Source organism: Idiotropiscis lumnitzeri, chromosome 11 (genome assembly GCF_059441095.1).
Source record: "Idiotropiscis lumnitzeri isolate Australia: NSW breed Sydney's pygmy pipehorse chromosome 11, RoL_Ilum_1.0, whole genome shotgun sequence".
In the NCBI taxonomy this organism is placed as follows: domain Eukaryota; kingdom Metazoa; phylum Chordata; class Actinopteri; order Syngnathiformes; family Syngnathidae; genus Idiotropiscis; species Idiotropiscis lumnitzeri.
In genome coordinates, this window is record NC_142401.1 from 14,562,592 (window position 1) to 14,580,578 (window position 17,987).

A 17,987-nucleotide genomic window follows, 5' to 3' on the forward strand; every position below is an offset into this window, starting at 1 on the left:
AGCTTACTAAAGAGAAGCTGAAACTGTCTCCGTATATGCACATGTTTGTGCTATACTGCCCCCAGGTGGCCAAGGCACGTACACCAGTAGGGGCGGCCCAATGTTCAGTGAGTTGAAGTAAATTTAATTTGTATCTCAAGGCACCACTGTAGACTGGCAGAAAATTGTATTAACCCTTTTTTTTTGGGGGGGGGCATCAATTACTCGTGGATATTCACTATTGGCTATAATCAGATCAAGAAGTCGGGACGGCACCCCCACAACAAATGAGGAATTCTCCCAAAGTGTTTCGCCCATGTCCACTTACCTGCAGTGGTTGCCACACTCCCGATTGCAGTATTCCCCATCCCATTCGTGGCCCGGAGCAACACCCGGACCCGGACCTGGACCCGGACCCCCAGACCCTCCTGGAGACTGCGGCCCCCCAATGCTCTTCTGATACTCGGACTGGAGGTGAGGAAAGCCCTAAAGAATAATGATGGAGGAACTTGCTGAATATATGTCTGGGGACATTTTAGTTAGGAGCCAACTGATTAATCAATCGGTTGAAATTAGCCAAATTGATGCAGATTTTTTTTTTTTACACATTACAACGAAAGACATTGGCCTCCACAAAAATTGGTGGATTTTTGTACTTTTTCTCTCCACCAAATACTATAGGACTCAGTACACTTATATGACCTTCCTGTAATTCGTGTTTTTACTGTTGTGTTACATGAACAAAAAATAATATAGTTTGCTCATTATATATTAAAAAAAATGGCCAATTAATTGCTTATCGAAATTATATTCTGCTAAATGAGCCCATTGAACTAAAAAAAAAGATTTTAGGAATGTCGGCGAGGAGGTGAACGCTACCTGCTGGCCTGGTGGCGGGGAGTGAAGGGAGGCTTGCAGGCCCATCTGGTGAGAGATGATTGGCTGGGACTGGACCTGCTGCATGCGAATTGGCTGGTTGAGCAGCGAGCTCTGGTGCAGGGAAAGCTGCTGGTGGGGGTGGAGCGGCGGGCTTATCTGGAAGGAGGAGGGCGGAGAGGCACTAATGCTGGGCAGCATCTGCGATTGGCTGAGCGTCTGCGAGAGGGCGTGGCGGGGGGCGTGGCCGGCGTAACTCTGCAGGTCGGCAAGGGGGAAGGCCCCCGGTCCCAGGTAGGGGGACGAAGGCTGGGGAGCGGGTGGCACGCTGTACAGGGAGGGGTTGGCGGGCAGCATGTGAGGAGACGCTTGGCTTGTTTGTGCACTTTTGGGCTCCACGGGGTCGTTGTACGTCTGCGGAGGACAACAACGATAACACTTGGAATTGCTTGCTTTTCTTCCTCATAAGTGCAAGTAATCAGCAAGCATTGCTGCAGCATGTGTGTTTAAGCATTTGCAACTTGTATGCAAATTTCCGTCAGCCAGTTTATGGCATTTCACATTATAAGTTAGTGTTAGTTGTTAGTGCAAATAATTGTCACTTTGACAGTGGATGTTGGCGGAGCATGGAAAAGAAATTTGATGACTCACCATAGAACATGAAACGCTATTTTAACGCTTTGGGATTTGTGCTAACTTTGACTGCTATTTCACACTGTTCATAATTCCTTCCTCTTTGACTGCAGCTTCAGTTCCGGCTGACTTACTCCGGATATATTTCACATGTTCTAGTAGGCTTTACCGATTTTCTTATTTATTCTATGCTTTCTTGTTGAAATCGAAAGGTTTTTTTTTTCATTGTTGTTCATTTGTGCAGTAAAAAGGTGATTTGCAATCAAATCTGTTTCATTGTGTAAGCAGATGCTGGAGTATATTGCTTTGTTGCACCCTTCCATTATGGCTTTTTTTTCTTCAGAAGGCCGTTCAAAGAACTTTGATTTTGTGTTTAGTAAAAAAATTGCTGGTTTGCTGCACCAACAAAAATGTGACTGGCAATGAATCAACCGCAGTGGTAAAGTTGAGTCGTCAACTAGTCAATTAGTCAACTAGTCACCTTCAGATCCAATGAAACATCTCACAGTCACACAGAAAAAAAAAATTCGAGACATTTTCCACGCATACCTCAACGACGAACTTCTCCTTGAAGTTTGATGATGCGACAAAAATTCTAATACCTCAACTCCACAAGGTGAGCACTTGACCAAATGACTTTTGTGTCTCGCCCCCTTACAAAGTGTTGATGTTAAAATTCTGCATCTGGTGCACAGATTTCCTTCCTACTCTGCATATTGTCTTTAAGAGCATTCTGCAGCTCTGGCTTCTTCTACACAACCCGTTCAAAGTCCAAGTTAGCTGATGAGCGAATTGTCTTGACTTGACTTGCTTCATGCGAGCCAAAACGGCCCGAGTGTGTGATATTGTAACAGCAAAGTTTCAATGGTGTGAAATATGCTAGCGCGAGGCGGCGTGCCAGCATAAGGCGACTAAGCGCGACCAACAGCACGCTCCATTGTTCCAACAAACAATCACGTCTCTCTGCCAGCGCTATTGCTGCTCGCCCCCCCCCCCCCCTTTTTTTTCTCCTTTCTATATATACACCTAACTAATCATACAACGCCCACATTCACTCACTGGATGAAACATTAGTAATATATTTACTTTGCAATGGTGTGCCTGGTAATGGAGCTGAATATGGCCCCAATAAAGACATGTTCAAATAATGAAATCATAATATATTTCATTTGCAAATTTTCGCTCAAGTAATGTAGTTAAAGAAGATCCATTCGGAAGCTATACTGTATCATTAATATGAAAACTTTGAAACAAAGCACTATTACTATTAAACAATTACAATAATAGACAATATTAGTGAATAATATTGAATATATAATAGTGAATTTCCGGGTTATAAGGTGCACATGCATATTAGCCGCAGAAACTCTTTTTGAAAAAAAAATTAATTAAAAAGAAATTATGAAAATGAAACGATTTTGGACTGTGAATGCACATAAAGGCACATAAACAGATTCTTAAAACAGTGCCTTTTAACACGGCAACAACTTGGCTAATTAAAACAGAGAACAGACCCAAAAGAAAAAAAAAAAAAATCGAGATTTATTTAGCATATTTTCTTAACTATAGAGCGCCCCTACGGTGAAAAAAAAATCCACAGACAAGCCGCACCGTTGTATTGGTTACATGGTTCAAAATCTAGGAAAAATGCGGTAATAATACGGTAATAATAATATTAATATGAAATGCTATTCACAATTAGGGCTAATACAGAGTATCAATAATTATCATATTTATAATCCGGAACTCATGTCCCCCCCCCCCCCAAACATTTTAAATCGTTCTAATGGTACAATAAATTTGTGATCATAGGAAGATTGTTTGGAAATGCAATGACCAAAAGACGCAAAGCTGTCTTTCCACTGAGAGAGGAATGAATGAACAGCTCTACAAACACACGCAAATGTAGGTCCATTCTGATGTATTCCTTCAAACCTTCCGTGGGTGTGTGTGCGTGCGTGCGTGTGTGTGTGTGTGACAGACAAGCGCTCCTTCTCATTAAATGTCAAATGGGGTGGAGTGATGTACACCCCCTACTCCCTTCGCTTGGAATAATCAATGCAAAGGGATGAAGGGCTGGATGGATGGATGGAGAGGTGATAGTCGGGCCAAATGCAAAATGAAATAGTTGCTTTAGAAATATGGAGAGAGGATTTTTTTTACTTAAAGGAGGATCGGTCATTCAATCGATATCTGATTTATCCGAGGAAAACCATCCGAGGTTCAGACTCATTTTTAAAGCAGTGATGGTGAAAGGACTCTTTCTCCAGATTGCTCACGCCAGAAAGTAGTTAGCGACATTTGTTGACGAAACAAAAAAGAAGGCAACAGGTGCACGGCGAGGATGCGCAGCCCCGATTACCTCACTATCCACTTAGAGTCAAAAGTCTCATTTCAATCATCCCGCCATTTGATTGGCTGACAAAGTTTTTATTTTTGACTGGCAATCTCGTCAATGTATAGCGTCAATCAAGGCGTAATTGAGCTTAGACAAGCAGCTTTGAGTCGAAAGCGCGCCCGCCGTCAAGAGGCTGATGAATGAACTATTCATGTTTCAATCAAGGTGCTTGTTTCGGGGAGAGGAAATGAGGCGCGGCGCAGACGGGTGGGGCTTAACATGGAAATGTTACTTGGAGTCGTGTTTGAAAAGGAAACAATGCAGGAGGAACGTGGAGAAATGAATGCGCTTCGGAAGGAAAGGTTTGAAGATGTTACGTGAGGAAGTCACACATGGAAACGCAGATTAAAAAAAAAAAACAACAAACAAACGCATTATCATGCCTGGCATGTGATAATTTTCGGGAATGATTAAAAAAATGAGTAAGCTATATATTAAAATAATTGTGTATATTTATGTTTATTAAATATTTTGTATATTCCGTCTTTATTTGACATTTATTTAACTAACTCGCTAAATATCGCATGGAAACATGGAGAAAGACATTCTTGTTTTCTGGACTCAAATGAAGTGTGGCGAGCAGAAGATACGAACAAACACCCGAATGTCCCATCACACACAAATACAAATACAACATGGCAGCAAAAGCTTCCTTTTCCTTCTTGCGGTCTAATTTGTCATCCTTTATATCACTGCCGACCCATGTATATCAAAGACGTGACCTCCACGTTGACACGCATGCACACACACGGTTACCTTGGAAACCAGACTGGCTCTGTAGGCAGCCAAGGCTTTCAGGTACTCCTTTTTCGCTGCCTCAGTTTTTCTCTTGTAGTTCTGCGAGAACAAACAACAACAGCGACGGCTGATTACAAGGTGGGCACTCATCGGGAGGTCAACGCGATCACAGTGTTACAAATGTATCATAATGCCACATTTGGCTTGAACGGGTCAAACTAATCAGCGAACACTTCCTGAATGACTGCGGCTTTAAGTTTCTCACTTCCTGCATGAAGCATTTCTGTCATTCTTAAGATTCCTGCCTTATCTACTGAGAATTGTCACAAAATGATTTACATCACGTTAGCAATAGTGGTAAATGAAAACCTTTTTGATCAGATTTGCACCCAAATGTATTTTTTTTCAGGATGGTTCCATGAAGTGAACTTGTCAGAGGTAAGTAGTGATCCTCTTCTGGAGCTCTGCAAGCGGCGGGGGGTCATTTTCTATCCAAGAGGTGGTCTCGAATAACCATTAAGCATTCATGCGCTACGACTGCACGTCGTGTAGGCTGTCAGCCACTACTAACACGGAAACAAACACGCACGGACACACTCCGACAAACAAGGTGGATACAATCTCCCGCCCGAACCTGATGTTTATCCTCTCACTCGGCTCTATTTATAACATGACTCTTTGCCTTCCATGACATACGCATGGAATGAATATTTTTGAGAAAAAAATTGATAAAGAAAAGAGTAACATCCATCCATCCATTATCCGTAACCCTTTTTCCTCACAAGTGTTGCGGAGGTGCTGGTGCCTATCCCAGCTGACTTTGGCCGTTAGGCAGGGTACACCCTGGACGGGATTGCCAGCCAATCGCCAGGGCACACCGAGACAAACGGCCATCCACTCTCACACTCACACCTTGGGGCAATTTAGAGTGTTCAATCAACCTACCATGCATGTTTTTGGAATGTGGGAGGAGACCGGACTACCCGGAGAAAACCCACGCAGGCACGGGGAGAACATGCAAACTCTGCATATATATATATATATATATATATATATATAAAGCGTCAGTGTTAATGTTAATTGAAATTATATTAAAGTTACTGTACAGGCATGGCGTGTTCATTTATATTTACCACATTGCCTTCAATGAAAATGACACTTCAGATTTGTAGGTGGACCGTAGTAGTGGAAAAAAAATGTTGCTGCAGCCACTTAAGACGAACGTCTCAAACAACTCCCAGCAGCTTTCGTTTCAAATTAATTTCAGCCGCGCTAACGATTTGCACAGCGACACTGACTTTTGAAATGAATTACCCTTGCCTAAGGATGTCTAATTAACACAAAAAGAGCGGATTCATTAACCGATGTCGGGAGGCTGCAGGTCAGCGCGAATTAAAGCGGCGAGAGGCGAACGTACGCCACCGTCGCCACCCCGACACAGAGGTGCGCCGCTCGAATTAGCCCCTTATTTGTAGCTTAATGAAATGTGCTTGTTTGATAAGCACTTAATTACAGGAGACAATAACGCTGCACCCTGCTGACAGCCAGCTGAGTGATGAGCCCTGGGCGTGAAGAAGAAACAACTTCAACTGACGAGTAAAGCTGCGACGAAAAGGCCCTTGCACCCGCTTTTGCTTGGCGAATCATCAAGTGATACTTTCAAAACTTCAGAATTTAGCACATTCCATCTGTCTAGGATGTCTGCTTCCATTTGGGTCTCACTTTGGAGTTAGTCAAAGAATCGAACAGGACCTGATTGATTAATAGACTGGCCAATTATATCGGCCAATATTAGAAATGAGTTTAGCCAATTAAATGCCGATGATCTGATGATCTTATAAATATAAATAACATAACTTGACATAAACAGGGAAAGTAGTTATAGGAGACAAATCCAGTGAGGAGACGTTTAATATCTGTGTTCTGTAAATTGGTTCTTAACTTTCATAAGACTTCACTAGCTGTGTTCTTTCCTGTGCTTCAAATATACTACTACTACTACTAATAATAATTAAAAAAAAAACATATCTTAAGCTCAACCCAAAACAAAAGAAAGTGCTTTCGTGTTTCTGGGGCGGCTTTAACATGATGTCACCTTGAGGACAAAAACAGCCCAAATAAAGCATTGATCTCGCACTGCAAAGCCTCGGGGAATTAAAGGGAAGGAAATGATGTTTTAACAATAATAAAAAGGCAGGTATAAACATAAACATGCTTAAAAGAAAACTCAAGGACAACACTGTCGACTACACAATTGCAAATAGAAAAAGGCCACAACAAAGAAACATTTGTCGTGGTTGAATGAAAATAACCGCACAATGCAGCTAATTGGAAAGGGCTGTTAACACAGAGCAATTGACAGTGTCCTTGAACGCACCAAAGAGCTACATTGCTAGCAAATCTTATGTACTTAATTATATGCCGTTGATTTATTGACTTTGTTTTTATTTATTACAGTAGCTATTTTTTCTTTTTGATTAAACTGAGAAAATTTTATCTATCTACTTAACTACCTACCTACCTATAAATAAATTCAATAAGCATCATTTGTGGGTGTACATTTTAGCTTGAATGGCTCATGCCATAATCATTTGTCATGTCGCACCACTGGACAGAAATTTTTATGCTCCTTTTTGCGATTTATTAATTCAAATGATTTTAACCATTAGTCAATTCTGCAAAGAGAGCAATCAGCGCAACTTTGGCCAGAGCGCTTTCTCACCAGAACAACACCATTAACTCAACGACGAGGTGACACATTTGATTAAACTGACAAATGAGCAAACAAAATGGGAACAAAAAAAAAAAACAACCTATCAGCTAAATGACATGTTTGTCCTTTTTTTCCTCTCTCTCTTGCCAGGTAATGCCGTGAATGTTTTGGAAGCATCCGGCATGTGGTGGGTTAAGCATGGTGGCAAACAATAACATTTCAGCAGCAGATGTCCTTGAGGCCAAAGCAAGGACGCGGATGCAATTGCTAATCTTGTATTCCCTCGGCGTGATCAAATCACCCAGCAACACATATAAATAAAAGGACAGGAAATGAGGAATTCACATTCAGGGGTGTCAGACGCCCAAATGAAGATTCATGGCAAGGAGAAGCGGTGGAGGTGGCAAAAATTAACTGCGAATAAAAGTGACGGCCAGCCTCCCAAGTCCAGCACCTCCAATGTGTTTGGTGCTACGCTAACACACAGCCAACTTGATGCCTTTTGTTAGCCAGGTGAGAGCTTTTACCCAAACTGCCAATAACAAATATGCGCCCACAAGTCAAATCATCATTTTGGACAGGATTTCATCTCAGTGAGCATCGAATGGAAACATGTTTTTAGTTTTTTGGGGGTTTTTGGACTTGCCCTCTTGATACTTTTTTTGTGGGTTCACTCATGATAGTCCTGCCAACTGAATTTAATGTGCTCAAGGATGCATGTTTCAAAGGCATATTTATGATTTATGTAGAGTCACCAACTTCGTATTTACACGGAAATGGCCAACAGAACCTTAATATGGTCACTTTCAACAGAATTTCCCATGTTTTATCTAGCATGAGTCTTGAGACTTTTTTGTGGGTCTACTCGTGATGCAAGGTTCAAATTTGGAACCTGGATATTGTCAAAATGGAAAACTTTCAATGTGTTTTCAAACCTGATTTTTTTTGTGGGTCGGCTAGTGACAAGTGATTTGGGGGTTGAATATTCAAAACAATTGTGTTTTATGTGTCATCAAACATCCAATGAAAAACAAGTTTCGCCCTATATTGGGCACCAATTGTGCTTCAATAGATAGCAAGTGGCTCGCTTAAGGCTGTTTTTAAAAGATCCATTGAAAAGGCCAGAATCCCCCTTGAAATGGACGCTGCAAACCAAAATGGCCGACTTCCTTTGTCTTTTCGGGCACGACTTCTTGACACTTTTTTGTTTGTCCATTCATATATGCGTACCAAATTTCCGGCTGCTGAATAGGTGGATAGATTTTCCAAAATAATTCCAAGATGTTGCTACCAAACCAATTCTGGAATGCGACACGATGCTTTATTGTTCTAAGACAACGTACTTGTTTCTGCTCCTCTCCGAGGCCGTCCCACATGGAAGCGACGATCTTGGACACGTCCCCAAAGGTAGCGTTGGGATTCTGCCCCTTGATAGCCGCCTGGGTGTCCCTGAAGAAGAGGGCGTAGGCCGACACGGGCTTGGTGGGTTCGTTGGGGTCCTTCTTCTTCTTCTTCTTCTGCGGTTTAGGCTTGGGCTTCATCATCTCGGAGGATGGCCGTTTTTCACCAGTCATCTGGAAAAAAGCAGGAAGACAAGGCAATTGAAAGCGCAGTTAAAAAAAAAAAAAACATTCTGAAGAACTCTGAAGAGAAGCACTTTCCTATTGCTATACCAGCATGACGCAATAACTGAATCCATTAAATCTTTTTGAACAAGTTATAAAAAAAAAAATTGGACATTTCTGGGCAAGAGGAATTTTAAATCACCTACTGGATCTTCTCCAGCTTTGATAGTGGTCTCACAAGCGGAGTGGAGAGTGCAAATGGAATTACTTACCGATAGAGAGAGCGAGAGAGATGCTAATCATTTTTATTCGCACACGCGAGAAGGGGAAATATTCCGGGATAGTCTGCTCTTCTAATATCTAATAGTTTTAAGAGCGCCAAAGCGCTCATTTGCATCCGGCCATGTATGTGAAGCTCAGTGTGTTCTCGGAAGAAAACAAAGCACTTTCACTCACACATGTTGGCCAACAGGCAATTTACGACATCAGCTTTACAATTTTGCATTGTAATAAATGCTAAAAAAAAAAAATCAGCCTTCGAGGTTATGCAAAATACATTTCAAGTTCTTCATCTGGGCCCATTAATATATGATCAGAATTTGCATCATCCGTCAAGATGGAGTCCAGCCCAGATTCCTTTTTAGCAAGAGAAGCAGAGAACAACTTGGAGTGGTTGACAATCAATCACAAGGCATATCCATCCATCAATCCTTTTTTTTTTTATACTACTTTTCCTCATTAATGTTACGGCTGAGCTGTCGTTGCAAGTGAGAAGTGGCGGACTGGCGGTGAATTAAGAAACCATGCAAACTCAAACACACAATTTCCGACAACGGGCCAGAAGTGCGAAACGCTACAACATTGCATCGCGTGTACGTCCATGTTTCTATCTGATACACATCCACTCACTTTTTCCAAACACACCATTATCAAACATCCGTAGTGACACGAGGTTACCATTTCAGCAGCAATGCACCTTGCACTCAACAGTAAAAGCTGTGAATTGATGAATACATGAAGTTGATAGTTGACTATTGAAGAAGTGAAAATAACCAAAATCTTCACAAAAAAGGATTGTACAAGTTTATGTTAAAGATAAATGCAGGAGCCAAAATGTCATTTTCAGTGTGATGTTTTTTTTTTTTGGGAGTGTAGCCTTGGCCAATTCTACCGATAATAGAAAATGAATAACCTCCGGCGAACTGGACCTTTATTCATTCGACAGATCCAAAATGCGTTGAACCGACCCGGCCCAAAAAAATGGAATTGGACAAAAAGTCCCGAGGACATCTTTTGGTTTGCCACGTCAGTACCTTTGAATGAGGATCAGTCTCCTCCTCCTGATTGGAGCTGGAGGGGGAGGGCGTGGCCGATTTGCTTCCGGGAGGCGAGGGGGAACCGTGTGGAAGCGTGCTCCGGCCCACCTGAGGGTTCAGCTGGGACAGCGCGCTCATTGGGTTGGCCAGTATTGGAGGCGAGCGGTTAATCAGCGGGTGGTTACGGGCGGGGTCGTAACGAACGCCGTCCGGGTGGTGCTGCTGGTGGTGGTGATGGTGTTGTTGTTGCTGTTGTTGATGGAGGTGGTGGTGGTGGTGGTGCAAAGCCATCTCGTGCATCTGGGGTGAGAGAAGAAGACCAGCTTTACTACAGTATCATCTTCTCTGCAGCCCAAGAATATGCAAATGCCAATCAGCCAAATATGCAAATGAACGAGGAGATGGCATTTGTCAATTTGTGAGAGGCTCGATGGTGAATATGATCAAATAATGTGAGCGTATAGAGGGAAGAAACCCCCTTACGATACTCTAAGTGTCGCTGAACAGAGGCTGTGCGCTGCTATCGCAATGTTTTTCTTCATTGACCTTCACATAAGGCCAAAAAACCCAGGACCGGGTTTCGAGGTTCCGCATACAATCAAATGGATTGAACTACTTTTCAATGAACCGCAAAAACATGACGTGATTGTTAGGAAGAAGCAGATTAAATATTTTGAGAAGCTGTCGACAATGATTCATCACCTCATTCACAGACTGCACTCGTGCTTTTTGGAGACGGAGACTCTCTGCGCTTTGCTTTCTAACCACAAGTCCACATAAAATTCTAAATGAAAATTCAGTATATTACTGTAAAACAAATTATTGAGCTACAGTATATTGTAAAGGTATGGTTGATGGGTCTCAATTTACTTAAAACCTGAGAAAGTTGTTTTTTTGGGGCAGGGTGGAGGAAGCTCAAGTGCATTTTTGATTGGCTGTGTCATCGCTGTTCACTAGCGAGTAAAATTTTGAATTGCAGCAAAACCAGCATGCTGATAGACTCCCCGCAGAGTGAGCATCGTTTTCGGCAGGATCGCTCAGTCCACAGCTTGAACTTAAGCGCAACGGAGAAGATTCTTCAGTCTCCACTTTCCCCTCAAGGGTGCTCACGGAAGACTCTCATCGCGTCGTGCTCTTAGCGCTTTTAACTCATTGAGTGCCATTGACGGCTAAAGACGTCAAAGATTTTTTTTTTTTACTCGGCAGGTCATGAATGAGTTAAAAGACCCCTATAAAAGACCCCGAACAATAAGCACATCAAAAGCGTTTCTCCGAGATGCGTCGAGACAGAAGGGGAGAGGGATGCTTTTAATGCGGCCGTAAATGGGGAAACGTTTGGCAATTTACTCGATCAGAAAGTGATGACCCAGCATTTGTTTGCACTTCTTACATTTTTTTAAACATTTATGACTTAAATAATACATTACACATTAGTGCCAGAGCTGGAAAAGATCAAATCGAAAGGGCCGCGGCATGTATGAGGTCTTGATAAACACGAGTAGAGGTTTAGAGATGAAGGCTCTCTAATCATAATAGGCCTCCAGCGGATTGCCTGAGTTAAAAAAAAAAAAGGAGAAAAAAGAAAAGCACAATAACAAAGTGATGCTGCACGAGGCTCAAACTCATCATTTTCTGTGTTTGCTGCCATGAACAAAGACATTCCTTTTGCATTTCGAATAACTTCCAATCATAATTCAAAACACTTTTTTTCACCAAGGCGAAATAGCCTCATGAAAATAAGTGAATAAAAGAGTAAAGGGGGAGTAGGAAATAGAAACCCATTAATTTTCCATTTTTCACGGGCTTGCTCTTTATGGGTCCTCACAAGCCAAGAAGTGTTGAAAAACCAATTAATCAAACATGAATGGCCTATCATTGCCGCTGTGCTTCTATTTCCATAGCAACAGCCTCCTGGCGCACACAGAAAAAATGGTCACCCTTTAATGGGAGCCACCATGTTTAATGTAAACAACATGGGAAGCAGCTACTTGTAATAGGACAAACCAGCGTTACCGCATATTCACGGCGGCATAATTGTTCTTTTCATCACCGTCTTCATCAAGCATGTTTGACGTGGGATTACGTTTGATTGGCTTCAATATTTTTTCCACACTGAAAGCAGAACACACCCGTTCACTGTGCTGCTGCTGGTTTGTGAATCGTACATACATTTATTTCCCCTCCCCCCCGCTATCATCATTCATGCTGGTCCTCATAGCTCACAGCAAACACTGTTTTTACATTCCAGTTGAGAGTCGTGCACCACGACTAATGAAGCGGTTAGTCGCCGTGGAACCGAAAAACAAGACTCTGTGTGTGTGTGTGTGTGTGTCACAGGCCTGCGAGTCAAATACAGGTAGAGGAATAAAACAGAACGCAACAACTGCATGCAGCTGCATTTTCTCTTTTAATTTCACTGTAGGCGTCAGCTTTACAGGTGTCATGTATGCTGTGCAGATGGTTTGTGTTGTGGAAACGAGGAGCAAAAAAAGGTCAGCTGCGACGGCCACTTTGAGAGGCGCAAAAGTAAAGGAAACTGCTTATTTCAGGTACGGCACACACACACACACACACACTATATATATATATATATATACACTGAAAATGACAGCTTTACAGATGCCACATCTGTAGCGCAGCTGTTTTGTGTTCTGGTAAAGATAAAAAAAATAAAAATAAGTAGACAGACAAATTCTGGTTTGATGACCAGTGTGAAAATCGCTATTGTTAAGGTCATTGTTATAATTGTAAAATTGCCTTTATTTGAGATCTGGCGTTTAATTATTCAGCAGGATAATGCACCTGGCCTTTAATTGCGGCTTCCCTTAAGGTGGAGGCGAGAAACTGTGGTATGTAGCTTGCTACCTGGTTGGGTGTTGATTCGCTCAACTGCGGAGTAACGGAGTAGCGTTAACGTTCTGGAGTAAGAAACAGGGGTGAGGTTTTTTTCAAGGCATTTTTCTACTCTTGAAACGCCATTGTAAATGTCAGCTTTACAGACGCCATGTTTGCTATGCTGGCAATTAGTGTTGCTGTTACGACTATCAAAAAGCCTGCACCACAGCTGTTGAGGCTTCTGACATTCATATAATTAGACGCACGTGACATCATCATCTGAGGTGCTGACAATTGCTTTCGACACAAACGGGCATTGGCGGTGCGTCTCGATTGTTTGATATATGGGACGTTTCTTGGAAAAATATTTCAGTTGGGCAAAGCAAAGAAGCCAAAAAAAAACCTTGCACTACTACTTTTTACCTGGGGCGGTTAAGATCAGGTGTTCGTTGTGATTAAGGGCTATATAAATCAATTTGACTTGACTGGCTTTTCCCCCTCCGATAAGAAAGAAGGTATGGTTTGCTTCCAGCATGGAAACATTCGTACACAGACACCTCAAAGTTCCAACAACCTACCATCGGGTCATGTAATTGCCTGATAGATCTGGTGGATGGCTAATTAAGTTGATGTTTTTACAGAAAACTTCCAGTCTTTATTTTGCAAACATGGCAAGCAGCCAGCAAAATTCCATTTGCAATACATGCTCAGAATCATGACGTTATGGAAATACTATGTTAAATTTGAGGGTATAAACACACATGCTCATAATAGGAGCCTTGTGGAATTCCTCATTTTTCAACTCAACTCTGCCTGCGAAGTTGTTTGTTGCTTTTAGGTGCGTTGGGTCAATGCCAATTTAGAAGACAAGACGACAGTAGTCCGTTTTCGTGTAATACATCATCACAAGTCAGAGACAAGAATAAAAAAATAAAAAAAATCACTGTCACAGTGTAATTAATTAAAATAATCCGCATTTAATTACTTTTGACTGAAGGGTGCATCATTATAAAACGTGGCATTGAGCGGCAGTGATTTCAAGCCAGTCACAGACGACTGTACAAACATTATGAAAGACTGAGACAGAGGTTGCCGGTTGCCATAGGTACTGTATGCTAATTCATAATGGCATGGTTTTATTTCTGAGCGAGGAGACGAGGGAGAACATTGAGTTACAGGAATTTATCGGTCAGCGCGCTCTCGGCTTTTAGCATGAATGACTCTCTGGCACTGAGATGATTTCGCTCATAGCGGAAGCAAACATCCCACAATGAAGCTGGCCCCTTTCAGCAGTGCTTTGAATACATTTCTATTGACATACATCAAATAAAAATCCATGAGCAGCACTCTGCAAAGGCTCGAGCTACTGTAAAATCACTCGGTGAATGGCTAGAATAAGGAGTGGAAGTTTAATTCGGATGCAGAATTGGTCATCCAATCGCAGAGCACACAAAGACGAACAACCATCGTTGCGCTCACACTCACACCTAGGGCCAATTTAGATCCAATCAACCTAGCATGCATGTTTTTGGAATGTGGGAGCAACCTGGATTATTTGATTCTTTAGTTAATCGGGAAACTAATTGACACATTAATCGATTATCAAAATAATTACTGGCAGCATGGAAAACATTGCTACACAACATGTTAAAACCTGATCTGATTAAGTATTAAATTAAGCATGTTACATTGGAATGAGGAACCAACAAGTAGAAAACTTGGAATTTTCCAAATAGATTTAAGATATCTAAACTGATTTTAAAACACTTTTTAAAAACCTACCTAAAGTGATACTTTACTAATTTTGCAATTTTTACCAGTAACATGTGAATATTGTGTCAATAATGAATTTGTTTGCTTCATTATTTTCTTGTACAATCCACTGCATTTTTCCACTTGCCGTCTTTGGTATCAACCACTCACGTCTCTGCTTGTGAAAGTTCGGTGGGGCGTACATTGGTTGTAACCTGAGCCCTCAACACGTGATCTCATTTTCAGTCGACAACAAGTGAAAAAAAAGTGTTTTTAAAGATATACATTTTATTTTTAAAGTATCAAATTCATGATAGACATTTTGATTGCGGAAATTTGCAAAAATAATAAAGTAGTTCTTTAATTACCTAAAACGATTGAAGACGATCAACTAACTAGGAATAAAACTAAGATTAGACTAAGACTGTCTTTATAGCCCTTTACGGTATATTCAATATATATCTTTTCTTCTTTTTACCCAAATGTGATCCTTGGGAAAGTAGCTAGTATCCTACAACACAAGTTCATATAACCGAAAGACGAGACACAAAGAAACCCACAACCAAAACCTAACTTCCTTCACAGTGGTTTCATTCAATGGAAGAGAGAGTCGACAAAGTTCTCAGAAAAATGACAGAAAAAAAGACCACATGACGTCAAATCCATCCCCATCGTTTGGAGATTGCGATGTCGAACGTCCTGGTGCGGCTAAACGTGTGATGTAAAGGCAGGAAACGGGCGGTGAGCGCACTTCTCCTCCTCCTCCTCCGCCCGCCGCCGCCGTCTTTACGCCTGTCGTGTTTGCATTCTTGCCTTGTACATCACAGTCAAATGGGAGTCAAATAACAAAAGGCTTTCCAATTATGTGCAGCACATTGGAGGCCCGAGATGGAATATCACAGAAGCATTGTTCCCTTTTGCCGCGCGCCCGACCTCACCTCCAATTGCCTGCACCATTTGATTTAGCTAAGGGGATTTGACCAGCAGCACTGAGATGAGATGGCGGGGTGCAGGGCGCCATTCAGATACAAGAGGCTGAGAGATTTAAAGCAGAGGCTAAAACACCTCACCTTGGCGTGTCCTCCTGAGGAGTCGCTTCTTCTCTTTATCCCCCTCCAACTTATTAGCGTCATATACTTTTTATTCATTACTGACTGGAGTCCCTTCTGTCGCGCCTCAATCAATCATTTTATTCCGCATTTAACTGTAAAATGGGAGCAGAAAATGAAGTCTATTAATGATAAAACTGAAAATTATTCACTGTTTGGGCTGTTTTAATAAGCTCTGTCCAATTTTGTGAGGGTTTTTATTACATGGTGCTGATTTAACCATTTCCTTGGATGTTCCTGGAGTAGTTTCACCAAAATTTTTAAAAAATGAAAAAAGGTGCACAAGGAAAAACAACCAGTCAGAGTCAGAACGTGTCTGTGACAAGGTGTCAATCATTCCCATGAACCTGAGTGTCCACGCGCAGTGTGCACAATCCCGCAGCCTCGCTCTGATACCGGTTACTTTTGGCTTGCCGAGCTTTGCTGAAATTGTGGTGGAATATCCACCTCCAGTTAGGAACAAAATATAAAATAAACACGGGAGGAGCCTGTCCACAGGTAGCCGAGAGGATTAAAAATCAACACGGAAATTGTAAAAACCTGCCAATATGGCAGTGTTGAAACTATTCTGCAAAGAAGAGTGGTCCAAAATCCCTCCACAGCGGCGTGAAAGACTCATCACCAATTATTGCAAACGTTTGTTATCAGTTATTGCTGCCCAAGTTGGCAGAACTCGCTATTATGTTGAGGGGGCAGATAGGGCCAGATTGGTTTGCATTGTTTTCCCCCCTTGGTAAATAAAATCATTTAAAAACTGCATTTTATATATCCGTGGGTTGTCTCAATGTGATAATAAAATTGGTTTGATAAAATTAAACCATTGTGAGTGATAAATATGTGAAAACACAGAAATCAGCAAATAGTCAGCACTGTACATGCTGTTGCCTTTCATGCAATTGGCGCGTATTTGATTCCCGGTCAGTGCACCGATATTAAGCTACGACCAATCAATGGAGAGAATAAAATGAAGTCCATTCATGATAAAACTGCACGTTATTCACTGTTTGGACGGTTTTAATAAGTCCGTCCCATCCCGCGTGTTGTTTTTTTTAAATACATGGGGATCATATGACTGCACACACACACAAACGCGTCCTCCGCCTCCTCCTGGCTGCTTGACTGGAGCCATCTTGTTTAGAGTGATGGCTCACTCGCGCAGGTTCACGGCCGCTATTGTAAAATCAGCCAGCGTTTAATTGAAACAAATGACTATAATAATAGAACATTATCCCTGCAGGCACCCAGCCGTGACGGCTTTAATTAGAGGCGCGCTCGGGAGCCATCCTTCAAAAAGCGCAGTAAACACAAGCCTGCAGGCTGAGGGGTTGTAGAGGGGAAGCTGTGTGTGTGTGTGTTAGGGGGGTCCCTCGCAACCTCCTCAAAGCTACTCGTCGTTCGCCCCGAGGGCACGGCGCGCTAACGACAGCAAGTCGCCACCGCCGCCTCCTCGCCCGCCCTCTCCCCATCGTGTCTTTGCTTTATCAAGCTTTGCATGCCCGGGGGGGTCATTTACACTAAATTAATCCGCCAGCCCGTTTATGAATCATCATTGGAAGCGAATGCCGCTTTCCATGTGACATCACGCAGATGCTGAGTCAAGAAAAGCATCGGAAGCACATGCTGGTTGCTTAATTGGAGGCCATTTGAAGATAGATTTCACTCTCACTGTATATATTAGGCCATTCAGCATTGAATATGGTGCAGGTTTCAGACAAGTGGACTTCCATTTTCTTCCTGGACAGTAAATAGGAGAGTTGCACAATATATACACAGAGCTGGACAGTCCGTCCTGGGGGCGGAACAGTGCGGCCCGGCCAATCGCCCATTTTTGGGGCGTGGGGGTGACGAATTAAAAAAAAAAAGTTCATTTAACAAAGGCCCTCATACGTGATGATCCTGCTCGTGAAATGGGCAAACGACAAAAATTGCCTCAGAACGTGTCAAAAGCGCCACTACCAACTATTTGTGTATGAAGAGACGTGAGACAGCAGTGTGCGTTCAAGTGTGCCTGTATTTCCTTATTCGGACATAACGTAATCTGCACCTCCCACCTGATACTGGAGGGGAGGGGGG

General features: G+C 42.3%; 1 protein-coding gene across 3 annotated transcripts in view; it reads right to left on the reverse strand.

Moving 5' to 3' along the window:
• The window catches only part of tox2 (TOX high mobility group box family member 2), a 100,921-nt gene that overhangs the window by 2,591 nt on the left and 80,343 nt on the right, over positions 1-17,987 (reverse strand). Inside the window, exons 5-9 of one of the 3 annotated variants that reach the window (XM_088309888.1) lie at positions 10,327-10,518; positions 8,681-8,911; positions 4,643-4,723; positions 859-1,269; positions 308-465 (exon numbers count right to left, since the gene is read on the reverse strand). In XM_088309888.1, coding sequence (XP_088166014.1) covers positions 308-465; positions 859-1,269; positions 4,643-4,723; positions 8,681-8,911; positions 10,327-10,518 — 1,073 coding nt within the window. Of the gene's footprint in view, positions 1-307; positions 466-858; positions 1,270-4,642; positions 4,724-8,680; positions 8,912-10,215; positions 10,519-17,987 lie in introns of all 3 variants that reach the window. The other 2 variants (XM_088309887.1, XM_088309889.1) reach the window with 2 other exon arrangements.